At 46.6% G+C, this 20,291-nt stretch overlaps 1 protein-coding gene across 1 annotated transcript in view; it reads left to right on the top strand.

Annotated features, from left to right (window-relative positions):
- NUP155 (nucleoporin 155) overlaps positions 1-20,291 on the top strand; it is a 212,222-nt gene that overhangs the window by 111,427 nt on the left and 80,504 nt on the right. The window contains exons 22-25 of the mRNA XM_063961169.1: positions 11,383-11,516; positions 14,545-14,875; positions 16,611-16,746; positions 17,350-17,503. Coding sequence (XP_063817239.1) covers positions 11,383-11,516; positions 14,545-14,875; positions 16,611-16,746; positions 17,350-17,503 — 755 coding nt within the window. The remainder of the gene's footprint in view (positions 1-11,382; positions 11,517-14,544; positions 14,876-16,610; positions 16,747-17,349; positions 17,504-20,291) is intronic.

Raw genomic sequence — 20,291 nt, 5'->3', positions numbered from 1 at the left:
GCCGCCCGCCGCTGCTTCCAGCCGCCCGCCGCTGCTACCTGATTACCGCTGCCTCCCGCCGCTCACTGAGCCGCGCCGGCCACGTTCTTCATGCATAGGCCGCTCCACGGCTCTATGCAGCGCGCTCTCCCGCTGCCGCTTCCCGGCTCCCTCTTCAGCATATGTAAGCCCGGCTCCGTGAGAGAGCGGTACACGGAGCACGGGGGGGTGGAGGGGGGAAGCACACTGCAAGAGGAGAAGTGTGTCTTAGCAGCAGCTGCGCTGCATATGTTATTAGAATAGGCTATTAAGCCCTTTAACAGGTTTCACTTATAGGTGCAGATGGGAGTGTAGGTCTTACACTAAAGGTTTAAATACAGCATATGTATGTTTTTATTTAAATCTGCTTGGATAAGTTATAAGTCTGCACTTTGTGTTATACTGTAAGCATGAGGGACATATTTAACCATGCTTCCTGTTTTTTCCTGTTGTGTTTCCAGAATTTCCTGTACTACATCTCTACTCCATTGAAGGCGCAGGGTTGTAGGGGGATTTTGGGATCAGATTTCATATTGCTGGCGTGCACTGCACTTGGCCAAATATATATTTATAGAGACACCTTAGTGCTATTTACTGAGTCGCGCACGTTGTCTGTCTTTGTATTTTGTATGGTCTGTCGGCATAATGAGTAAGACACCAGCAAAAACTAAAAAGCAGTTTCACTGTAAGGTCTGTAACAGTGTGTTACCGGATGGATCTTCCACATGTACAGTATGTTTGGTGAATTCTGCTACAAATACAATTTTTGCTCCGGGTTCAAAGCCAATTTCAACCCCGGACCCTCCATGGGCTATGCTAGCAGATGTCCTGGCTGGATTGCAATCAGAATTGGCTGCCACTCTGCAAGAGCGGGAGGCGGCAAGATCGGAGTCTAGGGTGAGACCACTAGAACTACCGGAGGGGTCTCAGCCTTACCAAAAGTCCAAATCCTCTTTAGGTAGAAGGGATAAGTTTCATTTGTCTTATAATTTACCGGTTTCTGCTATGTTGCTTTCTGACGATTCTATGCCAGACCTCACTGCGCAAGATGAGGGTGAGGAGGGCGAAGTAGACCAGCAGTCAGATGGTGACGATTTTGACAGCCCGGCATTGATAATCTCATCAGAGCGGTGCGTCAGTCTCTGAAATTTACAGAAACTGAGGAGCCTCTGACAAATGATGAGGTCGTCTTTACTAAACGACAGAGAACTCCAATGTGTTTTCCTGTTTCGGAATCTCTTAATAAGAGGTTACTAGAAACACGAAAGAATCCGGATAAACTGTTTTCTATACCTCACAGATTTAAGTCTAGTTACCCGTTTCCAGAGTCTGTAACAGCTACATGGAAGAATCCAGGGACAGTAGAAAGGAAAGGATTGTCTCTTTGTTGGCGCACTTTAGAAAGAAAGGTAAGTATAATTAAAATGTAACTTTTATTAACCTACAATTAAAATCGCCCAATGGTGTGAAAAATTATAAGACAAACAATTACAAACCATACAAATAAATTAATTAATATTAAATACACTTGTGTGTCTTTATTTATAAAGTTATTGTGTGTGTCTATCTATTGTACCGGTATAGTACTATGGGATATAAGTATATCAATAATCTCGGTTCTGACTTATGTTTCCCCTATGCACTACACAGGATAAAGCTGTGTGATATCTTAGTTTTATTCAGCAAAACACACTTGGATTAATATGGCTCTCTCTCTTGGATTTAGCATGAGGGTCTCGCTAAAAAGCGATGTCTCATGGACATTATAACAGCGGACACTTATCACATCTATGTCTCTATTCCTTAATTATACTTTATATACTGCTCATCAGGAATAGCACTACTGAATCCGCCATTGGTGGGTTCGTCTGTGTCTAAACTTACAAAGAAATTAACCATACCAGTACCAACTGCTACTACGCTTAAGGACCCTTCGGACCGTAAAATAGAAGCTATGCTAAAGTCCATGTATATAGCAGCAGGGGTGTCGCTTAGACCTGGGTTGGTTGGCATTTGGGTAACAAAGGCGCTAATGGTATGGATAACAGAACTCAAGTCTGCCTTAAGTGATGATCACCTTATATTTCTCGCTGATCAAATCTGGGAAGCTGCTGACTATCTATGTACAGCTTCTACTGACGTCTGTCAGCTCACTTCTCGCCTTTCATCATCGCTAGTTACAGCACGACGAGCGCTCTGGCTGCGTTCTTGGCAAGCGGAGGCGGAGGTCAAGAGGTATAGAAGCGTTACCTTACGGTGGCGAGAAGTTGTTTGGTCCTGAATTGGACAAATGGATTTCTGAGGCCAGGGGAGGAAAGTCTGTTTTCTTACCATTGCCTCCAACAGTACCTAGAAGGAGGTATTCTGGACCTGCGTTCAAATCCTTTAGACCCCAGTCCTTTTGCGGGCGTGGCAGAGGAACGGCCACACCTGGTAGACGAGGTCGGGGACGTGGTTTCCAACAAACCAACACCATTCGTCAGGACTCTACGGTCACCGGCAAGCCAGTGGCATGACGGGCTTCCAGCCCATCTCGGATCTCCAATTGTGGGAGCATGCCTTCAGACGTTCCAGTTGGCGTGGCTTCAGACGTCCACAGATGGGTGGATCCGCAATTTAGTCTTAAAAGGTTACAAAATAGAGTTCGACTGTCTCCCGCCAATGCGGACGACAGGAAGGCGGTTCTGCAGATTGCCATTCAGTCTCTGCTGGATGCAGCAGTTTTGATTCCGGTCCCTGTACACCAACAGGGTCAGGGTTATTATTCCAGTCTGTTTGTGGTACCAAAGCCGGATGGCTCGGTCAGGCCAATATTGAACTTAAAGTCTCAATCAGTACGTCACTTGCTACAGATTCAAGATGGAATCTCTGCGGTCAGTAATTGCAGGTCTAGAGCCACAGGATTTCATGATTGCACTGGATCTCAAGGATGCGTACTTACACATTCCGATTTGGCCACCTCATCAGAGGTTCTTGCGGTTTGCAATACGGCAGAACCATTACCAGTTTCAGGCTTTACCGTTTGGCCTCTCGTCAGCGCCTCGGGTATTCACCAAGGTGATGTCTGTGATGATGGCTCATCTCAGATCTCTGGGAGTGATAATAGTTCCGTACTTAGACGATTTGCTCATCAAAGCTCCGTCTCAACAAATCCTCCTCCAACAGGCGTTGCTAACATACAGTGTACTGGTTCACCACGGTTGGATTGTCATTTTCAAGAAATCACATCTAATTCCGTCTCAACGACTTCAATTCCTAGGTATGATTCTCGATACGGTAAATCAAAGAATTTACCTACCAGAACAGAAAGTACAGGTCATTCGTCATCTGGTACAATTAGTGCTCAAGCCACGCACAGTCTCTGTTCATTTGTGCATTCGCCTCTAAGGCACAATGGTGGCGGCTTTCGAAGCGCTTCAGTTCGTAAGACTTCACTCGCGTTCTTTTCAACTGGATGTGCTCGCACAGTGGTCGGGCTCGCATCTGCAGATTCACCGCAGGGTGAGGTTGTCTCCTCGGGCCAGAGTGTCTCTACTCTGGTGGCTCAAAGTACAGAATCTAACTGCAGGGAAACGGTTCGGCGCCTGGAATTGGATCATTCTCACGGCGGACGCGAGTCTCAGAGGTTGGGGAGCTGTAGTTCAAAATTATCCTGGAACTCCAGGCAATTTACAATGCGCTACGACAAGCAGTGCACATGCTTCGGGCTCAGACTGTTCAGGTGCAGTCAGACAATGCGACGGCGGTCGCATACATCAACAAACAAGGAGGAACGAAAAGCCGCATGGCAATGCGGGAAGTAGCTCGAATCCTCAATTGGGCCGAGTATCACCAAGTGATATTGTCGGCAGTATTCATTCCGGGAGTGGACAACTGGGAGGCGGATTATCTCAGCCGTCTGGATTTTCATCCAGGAGAATGGGCATTAAATCCAGAGGCGTTTCACATGCTGGTCCAGAGGTGGGGTTACCCTCAAGTGGACCTGATGGCATCTCGCCACAATCACCAAACGCCCCAGTACGTGTCTAGAACGAGAGATCCAAAGGCAGTGGCGGTGGATGCTCTCACAATCATGTGGCCGTACAGCCTCGTGTATCTGTTTCCACCGTTTCCGCTGCTCCCTCTGTTGCTAAAACGGATCAAAAGAGTCATATGTCACAGTCATACTAGTGGCGCCTCATTGGCCTCGGAGAGCTTGGTTCTCGGATCTCCGCAGACTATCCTTGGCCGCTCCCACTACGTCCGGACCTGTTACAACAGGGTCCGTTCCTTTACCCTGATTTAGCGCGGCTGCGTTTGACGGGGTGGCTGAGACAGCCCTCTTAAGAAGAGAGGGCATTCCAGAATTGGTTATACCAACCATGTTACGAGCTAGGAAGCTGGTTACGGAAGCTCATTACAGAATTTGGCGTGCCTATATAGGTTGGTGTGAAGCTAGGAAGTTTCCAACTAAATCTTTCAAGTTATCCCGTCTTTTGTTATTTCTACAGATGGGGTTAGATGGAGGTCTGCGTTTATCCACACTAAAAGTGCAGATATCTGCTTTGTCAATTTACTTTCAAAGAAGATTGGCTCTATTGCCGTCTGTACACACTTTTCTGCAAGGTGTCCTCAGAGTACAGCCTCCATTCACTCCACCTACTGCGCCATGGGACTTGAATCTGGTTTTAGATTTCTTAGTCTTTTTATTTCGAACCCTTACAACAAGTGGATATTAAGTTTCTCACTTGGAAAACAATTTTTCTCCTAGCCTTAGCTTCGGCAAGGCGTGTTTCAGATGTGGGTGCCTTGTCATGCAAGCCACCGTATTTAGTGTTTCATGATGACAAAGCGGAACTTCGGACGAATCCCGCTTTCCTACCAAAAGTAGTGTCCTTCTTTTTACATCAATCAACCAATAGTAGTTCCTGTGTTAACAGGAGATTCTGGAACCTTGGATGTGGTACGCGCACTACGCATTTATGTATCCCGAACGTCTACAGTTCGTAAGACGGATACGTTGTTTGTTCTCTACGATGCTGCCAAGATGGGTTGGCCAGCTTCTAAGCAGACCAGGTTACAGCCACCTACATCAGTAACAGCTCATTCCACACGTTCTGTGGGAACGTCATGGGCAGCTGGTCGTGGAGCTTCTACGACACAGCTTTGCTGTGCGGCTACATGGTCTTCAGTGCACACGTTTGTGCGCTTTTATAAGTTTGATACTTTTGCGGCATCAGCATCTAGCTTTGGCCGCCTAGTGTTACAGGTGCCAAACAGCTCTCCCGCCCACGGGGGAAACTCCAGTGACCCCTAGTGGATGAAAAAGAAAATAGGATTTTGGTACTTACCAGGTAAATCCTTTTCTTTGAATCCATAGGGGGCACTGGACGCCCACCCAGAGCAGTTTTACCTGGTTTGTGGTAAGTTCAGAGAATCTTATGGTAACACACTCTCACCGACTGGTTCAAATTATTAAGTTCTATCGGTTATGGTGTCAACTGTTAGTTGTCAGTAACGTTATGTGTCAACTTTATTGTTGTCCGTTTTGTTATATGTAATTCTCCATTGTCAACCTCTCTATAGCTCCTGTTCGGCTCAGTAAAAAAACACTGAGGTACTCTGGGATATGGAGGGGAGGAGTAGTTCCAAATTTTAATTTTTTCAGTGCCTTGTTCCTGCGGAACCGTCCATATCCCAAGAGTACTCCAGTGCCCCCTATGGATTCAAAGAAAAGGATTTACCTGGTAAATACCAAAATCCTATTTTTTCTGACTCTAGCCGTTCTGGCCACGTAAATTTTCAAAGCCCTGACTACATCAAGGGACTCTGAATCCTCCAAGTCTCACGTAGCCATAGGCACCACAATAGGTTGGTTCATATGAAAAGATGACACCACCTTAGGCAAGAATTGAGGACGGGTCCGCAATTCCGCTCTATCCATATGGAAAATCAGATAGGGGCTTTTATGAGACAAAGCGCCAATTCAGACACTCGCCTAGCCGAAGCCAAGGCTAATAACATGACCACCTTCCAAGTGAGATATTTTAACTCCACCGTTTGAAGTGGTTCAAACCAGTGCGACTTAAGGAAACTCAACACCACGTTAAGGTCCCAAGGCGCCACCGGAGGTATAAAAGGAGGCTGAATATGCAGCACTCCCTTTACAAAAGTCTGTACTTCTGGGAGAGAAGCCAATTTTTGAAAGAAAATGGATAGGGCCGAAATCTGAACCTTAATGGAGCCTAATTTTAGGCCCAAATTCACTCCAGTCTGTAGGAAGTGAAGGAAACGGCCCAGATGGAATTCTTCCGTAGGAGCATTCCTGGCCTCACACCAAGAAACATATTTTCGCCATATACGGTGATGATAATAAGCTGTCACGTCCTTCCTAGCCTTTATCAGCGTAGGAATGACCTCATCCGGAATGCCTTTTTCTGCTAGGATCCTGCGTTCAACCGCCATGCCGTCAAACGCAGCCGCGGTAAGTCTTGGAACAGACAGGGCCCCTGTTGCAACAGGTCCTGTTGTAGAGGAAGAGGCCACGGATCTTCTGTGAGCATTTCCAGCAGATCCGGATACCAGGTCCTTCGTGGCCAATCTGGAACAATGAGAATTGTTCTCACTCCTCTTTTTCTTATTATTCTCAACACCTTGGGTATGAGAGGAAGATGAGGAAACACATAGACCGACTGGAACACCCACGGTGTCACTAGGGCGTCTACAGCTACCGCCTGAGGGTCTTTTGATCTGGCGCAATACCTCTGTAGCTTTTTGTTGAGGCGGGACGCCATCATGTCTATCTGGGGCAGTCCCCACTGACTTGCAATCTGTGCGAAGACTTCCTGATGAAGTACCCACTCTCCTGGATGCAGGTCGTGTCTGCTGAGGAAGTCTGCTTCCCAGTTGTCCACTCCCGGAATGAACACTGCTGACAGTGCGCTTACATGATTTTCCGCCCAGCGAAGAATCCTGGTGGCTTCCGCCATTGCCACTCTGCTCCTTGTGTTGCCTTGGCGGTTTACATGAGCCACTGCGGTGATGTTGACTGACTGGATCAGAACTGGTTGGTCGCGAAGTAAGGTCTCCGCTTGACGTAGGGCGTTGTATATGGCCCTCAGTTCCAGGATGTTGATGTGAAGACATGTCTCTTGACTTGACCAAAGACCTTGGAAGTTTCTTCCCTGTGTGACTGCTCCCCAACCTCAGAGGCTCGCGTCCGTGGTCACCACGATCCAGTCCTGAATGCCGAATCTGCGGCCTTCTAGAAGGTGAGCACTCTGCAGCCACCACAGGAGAGATACCCTGGCTCTGGGGGACAGGGTGATCAACTGATGAATTTGTAGATGTGACCCGGACCACTTGTCCAGTAGGTCCCATTGGAAAGTCCTGCCGAAGGGAATGGCTTCGTATGATGCCACCATCTTTTCCAGGACTCGAGTGCAGTGATGCACTGACACCTGTTTTGGCTTCAATAGGTTCCTGACCAGAGTCGTGAGTTCCTGAGCTTTTTCTATCGGAAGATAAACCCTTTTCTAGACTGTATCCAGAATCATGCCCAAGAAGGTCAGACGAGTCGTAGGAACCAACTGCGACTTCGGGATATTGAGAATCCAGCCGTGTTGCTGTAACACCTTCAGTGAAAGTGAGACGCTGTTCAGCAACTGCTCTCTTGATCTCGCTTTTATGAGGAGATCGTCCAAGTACGGGATAATTGTGACACCTTGCTTGTGCAGGAACACCATCATTTCCACCATTACCTTGGTGAAAATCCTCGGGGCCGTGGAAAGCCCAAACGGCAACGTCTGAAATTGGTAATGACAATCCTGTACCGCAAATCTCAGGTACGCCTGATGAGGTGGATAAATGGGAACATGAAGGTATGCATCCTTTATGTCCAGAGATACCATAAAATCCCCCCCTTCCAGGCTGGCGATGACCACTCTTAGCGATTCCATCTTGAACTTGAACCTTTTCAAGTATAGGTTCAGGGATTTTAAATTTAAAATGGGTCTGACCGAACCGTCCGGTTTCGGGACTACAAACAGGGTTGAGTAATATCCCTTCCCTTGTTGAAGCAGGGGAACCTTGACCACCACCTGTTGAAGATACAATTTGTGAATTGCATTTAACACTATCTCTCTTTCCGGGGGAGAAGCTGGTAGGGCCGATTTGAAAAACCGGCGAGGAGTCACCTCTTCGAATTCCAGCTTGTAACCCTGAGAAACAATTTTCATTACCCAGGGATCCACCTGTAAGTGAACTCGGATGTGGCTGAAAACTCGAAGACGTGCCCCCACTGGGGCGGACTCCTTTAGCGGAGCCCCAGCGTCATGCAGTGGATTTTGTAGAGGCCGGGGAGGACTTCTGTTCCTGGGAACTAGCTGTGTTGTGCAGCTTTTTTCCTATGCCCTTACCTCTGGCAAGAAAGGACGCGCCTCGTACTTTCTTGTTTCTTTGTGATCGAAAGGACTGCATTTGATAATGTGGCGCTTTCTTAGGCTGTGAGGGAATATAAGGCAAAAAATTTGATTTACCAGCTGTAGCTGTGGAGACCAGGTCAGAGAGACCTTCCCCATACAATTCCTAACCCTTGTAAGGTAAAACCTCCATATGCCTCTTTGTGTCGGCATCACCTGTCCATTGCCGGGTCCATATGGCTCGTCTAGCAGAAATCGACATAGCGTTGATTCTAGAACCCAGTAGACTAATGTCTCTTTGAGCATCCCTCATGTATAAGACAGCATCTTTTATATGCCCTAGGGTCAATAAAATGGTATCCTTATCTAGGGTCTCAATTTCCGCTGATAAGGTATCTGTCCATGCTGCTACAGCGCTACAAACCCAGGCCGACGCAATCGCCGGTCTGAGTAAGGTACCAGAATGTGTGTAAATGGACTTCAAGGTAACCTCCTGCTTGCGGTCAGCAGGATCCCTGAGGTAGCCGTATCTTGGGATGGCAGCGCTACCTTTTTGGATAAGCGTGTCAATGCTTTGTCTACCCTAGGGGAGGATTCCCACCGTACCCTGTCTGTTGGCGGGAAAGGATACGCCATAAGAATCCTTTTGGGAATCTGCAGTTTTTTGTCTGGAGATTCCCAAGCTTTTTCACATAATTCGTTCAACTCATGTGAGGGAGGAAAGGTTACCTCAGGTTTCTTTCCCTTATACATGTGTACCCTCGTGTCAGGGACAGGGGGTTCCTCTGTGATATGCAAAACATCTTTTATTGCAATAATCATATATCGAATACATTTAGCCAATTTTGGCTGTAACTTTGCATCGTCGTAGTCGACACTGGAGTCGGAATCTGTGTCGGTGTCTGTGTCTACTATTTGGAATAGTGGGCGCTTTTGAGACCCCGAAGGTCCCTGCGACATAGGGACAGATATGGGTTGACTCCCTGGCTGTTCCCTAACTTCAGCTTTGTCTAATCTTTTGTGCAATAAATTTTACGTTAGCACTAAAAACATTGCACATATCCACCCAGTCAGGTGTTTGCGCTGCCGACGGAGACCTTACATTCATACACTCCCCCTCCTCCTTAGGTGAGCCTTCAACCTCAGACATGTCGACACGCATACAGACACACCACACACTTAGGGAATCCTCTTATCTGAAGACAGTTCCCCCACCAGGCCCTTTGGAGAGACAGAGAGAGTATGCCAGCACACACCCAGCGCTATATGACCCAGAAAAAAACACAATAAATATATGTTTACCCAGTAGCGCTGTATATATACTGTGCTGTGGAGAAAATGGCGCTGGTGAGTGTTGAGGGAGAAGCCCCGCCCCCTCGGCGGCGGGCTTCTGTCCCGCTCAAATATACTAAAAAACTGGCGGGGGCTTTTTATATATACAGTGCCCAGCTGTATGTATGTGTGTGTGTGTGTGTATATATATATATATATATATATATATATATGTGTGTATATATGTATGTGCATGTATGTATGTGTGTGTATATATGTATGTGTGTGTATATATATATATATATATATATATATATATGTGTATATATATATATATATATATGTATTTATTTACTTTGCCAAAGAGAGGTTCATATGCTGCCCAGGGCGCCCTGCACCCTTACAGTGACTGCCGTGTGTGAGGTGTATGGGAGCAATGGCGCACAGCTTTACTGCTGTGCGTTACCTCAGTGAAGATCATGAAGTCTTCTGCCGCCTCTGAAGTCTTCTTTTCTTCTCATACTCACCCGGCTTCTATCTTCCGGCTCTGCGAGGAGGACGGCGGCGCGGCTCTGGGACGGACGGCGAGGGTGAGACCTGCGTACCGATCCCTCTGGAGCTAATGGTGTCCAGTAGCATAAGAAACAGAGCCTAGCATTAAAGTAGGTCTGTTTCTCTCCCCTCAGTCCCTCGATGCAGGGAGTCTGTTGCCAGCAGGCTCCCTGAACATAAAAAACCTAACAAATATACTTTCTGACAGGAAACTCAGGAGAGCTCCCTGTAATGCACCCAGTCGCCTCTGGGCACAGTAGTAAACTGAGGTCTGGAGGAGGGGCATAGAGGGTGGAGCCAGTGCACACCCATACCTAAAGTCTTTCTTAAAGTGCCCATGTCTCCTGCGGAGTCCCCAGCATCCTCTAGGACGTAAGAGAAAATGGGATTTTTGTTCTCTGTGCATTGGGTTACATAGGATAATGTTTAGTGTGCTGTTACAAGGACTTGGGCACTTTGAATATACTGGCAACAACTCTTCCTCCTGTAAACTCCTCTTGGCTGTTAGAAAAACTCTGAAGACTAACAAAGCACCAATGGACAGTCGGGGAGTACAGTATGGGAAGGAGAGGCAAAAAAACAAGTTCTCCAATGAGAACAACCCCCGCTATTTATGAGAACAGGGAAATAAACTATGGACTATAACAAACAGCGAGCGGGAAGAACCCTGTAAATTTAAATTAAACCGGATGTGGTCAAATACAGACAGTCATGATTATGGCAGTCACAAGACCGACAGTGGGATCCTGACTGTCAGAATCCCAACAAGTACGTACGGGGAATAGAGTTCGACACTAGGGGGTAGGGTTAGGGTTAGGCTGTGGAGGGTGAGAGAGGTTAGGCTGCGGGAGGGGGGCAGTTAGGGTTAGGCAGTGGATTAGGGGTAGGGTGAAATACTTAACCGAAGGCAGTCAGTATTCTGTCCCTTAGGATTCCGCTGTCAGTCATCTGATTGTCAGAACTTCGTTCCCAACTCAATTAAACATCTGTTGGCTAAAACTATGAAATACAGAATATGCATCTGAGTAAAGCAACTGGAGTAGTCTGTTACTGTCCTCTGCTTGTGTAGCGCGCTTTGTAAACTGGAACTGTTTGCACACATCGTTTTCTCAGAATTACCCCCCATGCTTCTTTTCCTCAGCCGAGGCTCAGCTAGTGGAGAAGATCTCTCTTCAAGGGATCCACCAGTTGGTTAGGAGGACGTGTGAGGCACTAGCGCTTTGGAAACTGCTCTGCGAACACCAGTTCAATCATATAGTGTCCAAGCTTCAGAAGGTCTGTAATATCCGTATATAAGATGTTAAATGTTTAACTCTGTGTGTATTGTGCAGGAAAGGTTTGCAGTTCACCCAGCACGTTTTTCCTTTCTGAATGTGATTAATGAAATGATTAATAAATGATGTGCGAGACACCAGATTTACAGATGTGTCATGTGTCCTCATAAATCATTACTGCAATTGCGCCAATCGACCACTTTCGGTGTCGGTGACTTTTTAAAAAAAATCTTTTTGCCGAAAATGCGTCTTAGTCGCAACGCCATGTGACTAGGGAGCACCAGGAGACTCTGCTGATTAATTTGATATGACACTTGTATATCTGTATACAGATTCAGAGAATCCGACGCATACAAAGTGCTACGATTCAGCGGCCATGGCTTTATTCAGCACAAGTTCCATTGTTCTCTGTATACAGACTCAGTCGCACACAATACACAGGTGTCAATAAAAGACGCCCAATGCTACCAGAGTTGTACGGCACCTGGCGGCTCACTTGCGCCAGGCATCTTGCGCTGCGTGGCATATTGAGGCTAAATGTATTAGGACACATCTGTACGTTCAGTGGTGTGACCAGCAAAGATTGCATTCAGACTAGGGTGGAATTATATGATCTCTGTGTGTGCTTGGTTTTGCTACTGTTTGTGCTGTGTTGCGGTAAGGTGCTACAAATTGGCACATCCCTGTGTTTTGTTCCTCTTGCATCCATGTGGGGGACACTTCATTAGTTTACACATGGGTTAGAGCCTGGGCATAAAGAGTTTGGCGCTAGTAGTTAAAAAGGGAACTCTGCCTACCCTCTTTACCCCTCCTACCAAAGAGAGAACTCTGCCTACCCTCTTACCCCTCCTACCAAAAAGAGAACTCTGCCTGCCCTCTTACCCCTCCTACCAAAAAGAGAACTCTGCCTGCCCTCTTACCCCTCCTACCAAAAAGAGAACTCTGCCTACCCTCTTACCCCTCCTACCAAAAAGAGAACTCTGCCTGCCCTCTTACCCCTCCTACCAAAAAGAGAACTCTGCCTGCCCTCTTACCCCTCCTACCAAAAAGAGAACTCTGCCTGCCCTCTTACCCCTCCTACCAAAAAGAGAACTCTGCCTACCCTCTTACCCCTCCTACCAAAAAGAGAACTCTGCCTGCCCTCTTACCCCTCCTACCTCCACTGCAAGTATTTAGTTTAGTTCCTCAGGAGTGGGGCACATTTTTGTAATGCTAGTTATTAGTTTTTTGTGTTGTTTTTTTCTGTAAAGTTCTTCAGTCCCTGTTTAAATGCACCTCTGTGCACTGGTGGAGCGTGTGTTAGGTTATGAATTTTAGCTGGTTTTAGCCTGCTCTTCTCAGGACATCACCAAAGAGACTGGCTGGGGGCCAAGTATGGTTCCCTGGAATTTTGGTGATCTACATTTGCTTGATAATCTTAAAAAAAAAAAAATGTTTATATATTATTGTCACCTAAGCGGCACATTGGTCCTCTTTCTTGGCCATTATGTTTAACCTTCTGCGCACATAGGGGGTCATTCCGAGTTGATCGTTCGCTGCCGTTTTTCGCAGCGCAGCGAACCGGTTACTACTGCGCATGCGTATGCACCGCAATGCGTAGGCGTGTCGTAAGGGTACAAAGCGGATTGTTGCTGAGCGATGGATTTAACGAAGAATCAATTCGCACAGCCGATCGCAAGGAGATTGACAAGAAGAGGGCATTTGTAGGTGTCAACTGACCGTTTTCTGGGAGTGGTGCGGTGAACGCAGGCGTTTGGAGGGCGGATGTCTGACGTCCATTCTGGGACCTTCAGCGCTGGATTCATTGCACAGGGTAAGTAACTCTTACCCTGGTCTTGTTCTACACAAAACTCTTTTTGCATAGCAGGGCTGCACAAGCAATCGCAGCCTTGCTATGCAAAAAAAACAAAACACTCCCCCATAGGCGGCGTATAGTTGATCGCACGGGCTGTAAAAAAGTTGCTGCGTGCGATCAACTCGGAATGACCCTCATAGTTTCAATGCTTTTATTAACGGTAGTATCATGTTGGCATAGTGTGCGTCAACATTGCAAACTGCCATCAATGTGTGTGCCGGCACAGCATACTTATTCCAGATATATCTGCAAATAAACATAGTGTGAGTGGTCCAACTCTAAGCAAAAAAGTGTAGTACAGATTAATAATCCTCTTCATCAAACAATTGGATATAGTTTAAAAAAAAAACACAGATGTCCCGTTCTGGCTTAAGAATTGGGAGAGGGAATTTCATCCTGATGCTGTGGCTAAACGGCAGGAGATATCCAGATGTGTAATAAGCCGCTTCATGTAACCTTAATAATATAGATGTTTAGCGGTATTATGTACAGATGTATCCTCCTATATCTAGCCTCAATACGCCATCGAGGCCAGGTGATCTGCACAAGTGAGCCAATAGGTCCAGTGTGACTCTGCTAGCACAAGGAGTTTTTTTGTTTTGTGTTTTTTGATTTGCAGCTATTGTACCTAAAAATGCATCTTATGCTAGGTGCACACTGGCAGATATATTGGCCAGCTTTAGTCATAATGCTGCTAGGAAGCACCCAGAGACGGTGTTTGTGTGTATGTGTCTGATTCATATACAGAGCACATCAGAACTTGGATTTGGAAAAAAGCCTTGCCCACTGCATTGTACCACTTTATATACAAATTCTGCCTCTGTCACACACAGATATACAAGTGTCACTTATCAAGTGAATCGGTATCCTAGTCACAACTGAGTGTGACTAAGACACCTGTTTCGGTAAGAGGACGCCGGCGCCAGCAGAGTCCTGGCGTGCCGAGAGGAGCTGTTTAGCCCGATTGCAGCAATACATAATGAGGACACATCTGTGTGTTATAAAGTAAGATTCGTGAGCTGGATCCCTTTAGAAAGAGCCTTTCATTAAATTCCATGTATGTTCCTAGGGAACACTTGCCAGAAGGCAGCTGCTGTGAGCCTCTAATTGAACATGTTTGATGTATGAAGAACCGTTCCATATGTGACTGGGCTGTTTCCGTTTCTTTTACCAGGAACTGCAGGAGCAGCTCAAAATAACCACTTTTAAAGATCTGGTGATCAGAGACAAGGAGCTGACGGGTGCCCTTATTGCTTCGCTGGTCAATTGTTACATCCTGGACAATGCAACTGTGGATGGAATCAGTTCTCACCTGCAAGACGTGTGCCCGTCCTTGTACAGTGCTGACGATGCCGTATGCTCTAAGGCAAATGAGCTTTTGCAAAGGTCCCGACAAGCACCGAGTAAATCTGATAAAGAGCGCATGCTGAGAGAGTCATTAAGGGAGTACCAGAAAATTAGTCAACAGGTTGACCTGGCTAATGTTTGTGCACAGTACAGACAAGGTGTGTTCCCTTTTGTATTCTTTCCTTTAGGTGACTGTTACAAACTTATTCAATTCTGTAATAACTTGTGAGTCAATTCAATTAGAGGCGATGTCTGTGATGTGCATTGCGACAGCAATTGAATTATTTAATGTTTTATACATCACCTCTATGTTGTGCATTTCGTCTCCCCTGGCCCATAGCGGTGCGTAGGAAAATGCACAGTATAAGCCTACTTTATGTATTGGATTTGTGTACTCTACACAACACACAGGGAAGCAATTAGCTTCCTGACGAATGGGATCCCAGCGTTGATATACCGACGCCAGGCTGAATGCTGGCGCCAAAATACCGACAAATGGCATCCCGATCGGTCGGACAGTGGGACACGCTGCCGTGAGGTCGGGGGGGGGGGGGGTTGTTTAGGTATAGGCAGCTGGGGGGGGGTTTCAGTGTAGCCACGGAAATGAGGTTTACTGACCGCCGGCATCCCATTCATCGGTAACTCATACTGAACTCAAAGCACATACATCGTGCCGAAACAAATGGAATTGGCCCCTGTGAGCTGATGTATCATGCTGTGAAAAGAGTGGAGAAGTTGCCCATAGTAACCAATAATTTTCAAGGTAGCATTTGTCAGGTACGTTTTATAAAAAGGATTGGTTGTTAGGGCAACTTCTGAACTGGTCTTCTCCACTCTTGCCACTGCTTGATGCATCAACCCCTTGATTCCTACTGAATGCAGCCTCGTGGATGAGCAAGTTTGATGAGACCTGACCACTCGGCTCATTGCCATTAGTGCAGCTGGAAGATAACCACACCAGGAGGCTCAGAGGTGTCCTCTTCCCACTACATTTTCCATTATTCACAGATGTTGCAGTCTTTGTGGGCCACATACACAGCAATATAATTTGTGTACTGTTGGTCTTCGCCTAGCAGATGCTCTCGTTTTCTGGAACAATGCAATTCTGAGAGTGCAGGCAGAACGGCGGCAGTCCGTCCTGACAGGCCACGCCAACTAGTGACAAGATTGCAACTACAAACCGTATTACTGAGCATGGATTATTGAGTTTATGTACTAAGCCGTGGATGAAGATAAAGGGGTAGATGTGAGAAGTGTCAGTATGTGGGACAAGCCGTATCGGTGCACATAATGTGCGCTTCTCCCCCATGTATGAATGCGGCAGTGTGTGCTACATGAGCTCCTGTCTACATTGGCGCTGTTATCTACTAGATAGCGAGCCGATGTGCGGGACAATGTATGAACAGTCAGTGATGCTGACCATTCCGACACCTGCTGTTATCGGCTTCGGCAGCTGCAGTTGTCGTTTCCCATACACCACAGCAGAGAAGGCACTGTCCCTGGCTGCCGAGTCTGGGCTGCACAGGAGATCCCGCACATGCCCAGTGGAGCCGATTGGCACTATAATACAACTCCCCCAAAGTACCAAACAACCAGCTCCTAATTTGTCTTTTTTTTTTTAAACACAGCCTGTAAATTGGCAGTTAGCGGATTGGCTGGTACTTTATCTCCGTCCACTTCATCTCCCTCCAAGGCTTAGTATATAGACCCCTGATATTGATGGGAGGGATTTGAGATGAGATCATTTGAGACCAAAGCATTGAAACTCTGTCTGAAGAGTTGGAAGTACTACAGTACTTATTGTACAGTATCATTGCACAAATTTCAACATTCCCATTATACAAATAGAATAAAGTGTTTTCTTTTCCTCTTCTCCCCTTTTGGCTTTTGCAGTACGCTTCTATGAAGGTGTAGTGGAACTCTGTCTAACCGCAGCTGAGAAGAAAGACCCTCAAGGCCTCGGACTGCACTTTTACAAGAATGGGGAGCCAGAAGAGGATTCTGCAGGTTTACAAGCATTTCAAGATAGGTAGGTGGTGGTAAAGACACAAACCTTATTGTGTGGTGTTTTGCACCTGTGTAACGGGATGTACAGATGGGTTCTCTGTTTATCTTGACCTTTTTATAGGATTAATTGAGACTGGGCAGTCGGACTTAATCCCCTGCTGTATTGTTCTCTGTATTGTATTGCAGCTGAGAACAATAGATGAAGGGTTTATGTAAATAAACCATGTTGTGCCTAGGTGCAGCAAACTAGCCGAGATAACAGTGGACCCATCTGTTATGTGGTGGCTGTCAGGAAACCGCTAGGTCACAATACCAACGGCTACATCCCGACCCCTTGCAATCTCTACAGTCGACATGCCGACTAACGGGGACTATTTCCGCTTCGTTGCAATCGCCCTATACCCCACCAGCGCCATTGACTACCTGGATCCCCAGTGCCGGTCAGCCATACCCAACCCCGTGTAACAAATGAAAATATGCCTCACTCCTGTGTTCTCTCTACATTGCATCGCTAATATTTGAAAAATGTTACGCTGAGTCATTGGTTACTTTTGGTCCTACTTTATTACTTTCCTCAGTTTCCTACACTTGCTCATGTTTGTATATGCTTTTGTCTTCCTCACAGGTTAAACAGCTACAAATGCATCACAGATACACTTCAAGAGCTGGTGAACCAGAGTAAAGCTGCTCCCCAATCCCCAAGTGTACCCAAAAAACCTGGCCCTCCTGTGTTGTCGTCAGACCCCAACATGCTTAGTAATGAAGAGGCCGGACTTCATGTGAGACTCTGATGCCATACTGTATCGTTTTTGCTTTGTGTTTGTTGAAAAGGGAGTGATCCTCATACATTTGTCTCTTCTATTGTACATACACTGTCTATAATCCTATTGTGCTTTTCCTGACCTCTACATTAAGTAGGCAGTGTACAATTACAGAAACGACAGCATTGCTTCTTGTGGCCCTGCCTCTCCCCAGATTTCTTGGTTTTTGGGAAAAAGTGTAGCTATAGTCTCATCTATACACACCTACTAGTAAATCGCATGTTTGTCTTATGTCTCAAGGACACTAGATTTCAGAATCCAAAACTGTATCTAAACTAACAACAACTGACTCGCTTTTTGGATCCACTTCTGTGGTTCAACACACTTCTATTGTGCAGCTCATTCTACCAGATGAGTGAGCGCCTTTGATGGCATGGGCCCTTGGATTCATAGCTGTTTTGGCAAACTGCATGATCTTCAGTTTATACGTTTTACCACATTTTCTTTTTCATTCACTAGGGGTCACTCTTGGGATATGGACGGGGCATTAGCAGGGATTAGCACATTTAAATATTTAAATTAGTAACCCTCCACCCCTCCATACTCCCAAGATGCTTCAGTGTGGGGGAATTTTGTGCCTTACAGGGAAAATGTACATCTGGAAGACTCCAGACTTTTAAACTTTTTATTCTTAATATTTTTCTTTTTTCACTAAAACACAGCCCTTCCCAGCTTATCAAGAAGCTTGAGTCCAGGGCTGTGTGTGCGCTGCTAGCAGCATCAAACTGCTTGTCAGCGCTTTAAGAAGCACCTCTATAGACCGCATACACAGCTTTGGCTGCAGGGAGCCGCTGCTCTGTCTGTGGGGTTTATGTAACAGGGTCTCTGCTGAGTATAGGACGCTGCCGCAGCTCAGTGCTGTACTCTGCCAGTGCCCGGGTTCCCTTTCCCCAAGCTCCTTCTTTGTAGCCGCTGCACGGGGGGGGATTATGTATCATGCGCCCGGTTCCCTTGAGGCTAGCCAGGGCATCCTGCAGCTGCCGCAGTTAGCGCACACTACCTCAGCGGGGCGTCTAGCGACCACCACTTAGTTAGAGCCGCCGGCGGCCGGCTTATGTCTCCACATGCTAGCTGGGGCGTCCAGCGGCCGCCGCTTAGTTATAGCCGCCGGCTTCCTGCTCAAACTGACCATGGATCTCTGCACGCTGTGAACTGAGAGGTGGAGGCAGGTATAGGATTAGGTTTCAGACTACTTCTTATTTACCGGCCACCTGGAGATGGACAGATATTTCTACAAGAAATTGCAGACACTGTTGCTGGCCTGGTTCTGGAACATCAAAGATGGCTCATCCTCGGGGATTTCAATGCATGGGTGGATGATGAGCTCTCACGCCTTGGCCAAGACCTCCTGTGCACAATGAATGGTCTGGGCTTCACACAGGTCATTCCCTCTGCCACACATAAAAGTGGTCACACTCTCGACCTCGTCTTTCAGATTGGATTAGAGGTCACTGACCTAAAAATAAACCCAGTCATCTGGTCAGACCACTACTCTCTCTGGTTCTCAGTTGCAACCCCTCAAATAAGATCTCTGCCCGTGGAGTTGACCAGGTATCGTCCAAGGAGGGGTATGACTCCCCAGGCTCTTGCAGCAAATCTGGATCTCTCTGCTATACAGGGTGCCTGTGAAGATCCCTGTTCCCTAGTCCGTTATTATAATAGGGATGTTATGGCTGCAATTGATATTATCGCCCCTGTGCGTTTAAGACCTCGTAAACCACAACGTCAAGCTCCATGGTTCGACAACAGTGTTAGTGAGCTCAAGAAAAGGGGGCGTAGACTGGAAAGACGATGGAGGAAGACTAACCTAGTGGATGACAAAATAAAACTAATAAAGCATAACGAAGAATATCAATCGACAATCACTCGTAAGAAAGCACAGTTCCTGTCAAATGAGATCACAGCAGCAAACAATAGGCCAGCTCAACTTTTCCGCACAGTGGAGATGCTTTGCAAGCCAGCATGCCTGCAGACTGATGAGACCCTCTCCCAGGCAAGATGCAACGAGTTTGCAAACTTCTTTGCAGATAAAATATCCACCATCCGGGCTGGAATCTCCACAGTGCCATCAAAGGAGTGCCAAACTACAAAGCCCGCCAATATAAGCTACCTGCCTTCATGGACCAGCTTTGATCCAGTGGATGTAAAGGACACTGCTGAAATTGCTCGGATTTTGCGTCCCACCACCTGTGATCTGGACCCAGCCTCAACCAAGCTTCTAATAGGTTGTATGGATATAATTGGTCCTGTCTTTACAAAAATTGTTCAATGCTCTTTGCAGACAGGCATTTTTCCTGGACCCCTAAAGGAAGCAATTGTTAGACCGCTTCTTAAAAAACCTAATTTAGATCCCGACTGCATGACCAACTACAGACCGGTATCAAACCTTCCTTTCCTAGGAAAGGTTATTGAGAAAGTCGTTGCAAATCAACTGGAAACCCGCCTGACAACCCATGATATTTATGATCCATTTCAATCAGGATTCAGGAGAAGACACAGCACTGAAACAGCCCTGGTGTGTGTGTTAAATGATCTTCTGATGGCAAAAGACAGAGGTGACTGTTCAATATTAATCCTTCTGGATCTCTCGGCAGCATTTGATACCGTGGACCATGGGCTTCTGATTGAGCGACTGATACATTTCTGTGGTCTGGATGGCACAGTCCTAAGATGGTTCAAATCATTTCTCACAGGCAGGTCACAGAGAGTATCATCTGGATTATACTCATCACCACCAGTGTCATTG

Source organism: Pseudophryne corroboree, chromosome 1 (assembly GCF_028390025.1).
Source record: "Pseudophryne corroboree isolate aPseCor3 chromosome 1, aPseCor3.hap2, whole genome shotgun sequence".
NCBI lineage: Eukaryota > Metazoa > Chordata > Amphibia > Anura > Myobatrachidae > Pseudophryne > Pseudophryne corroboree.
This window is presented reverse-complemented; position numbering and strand designations above follow the sequence as displayed.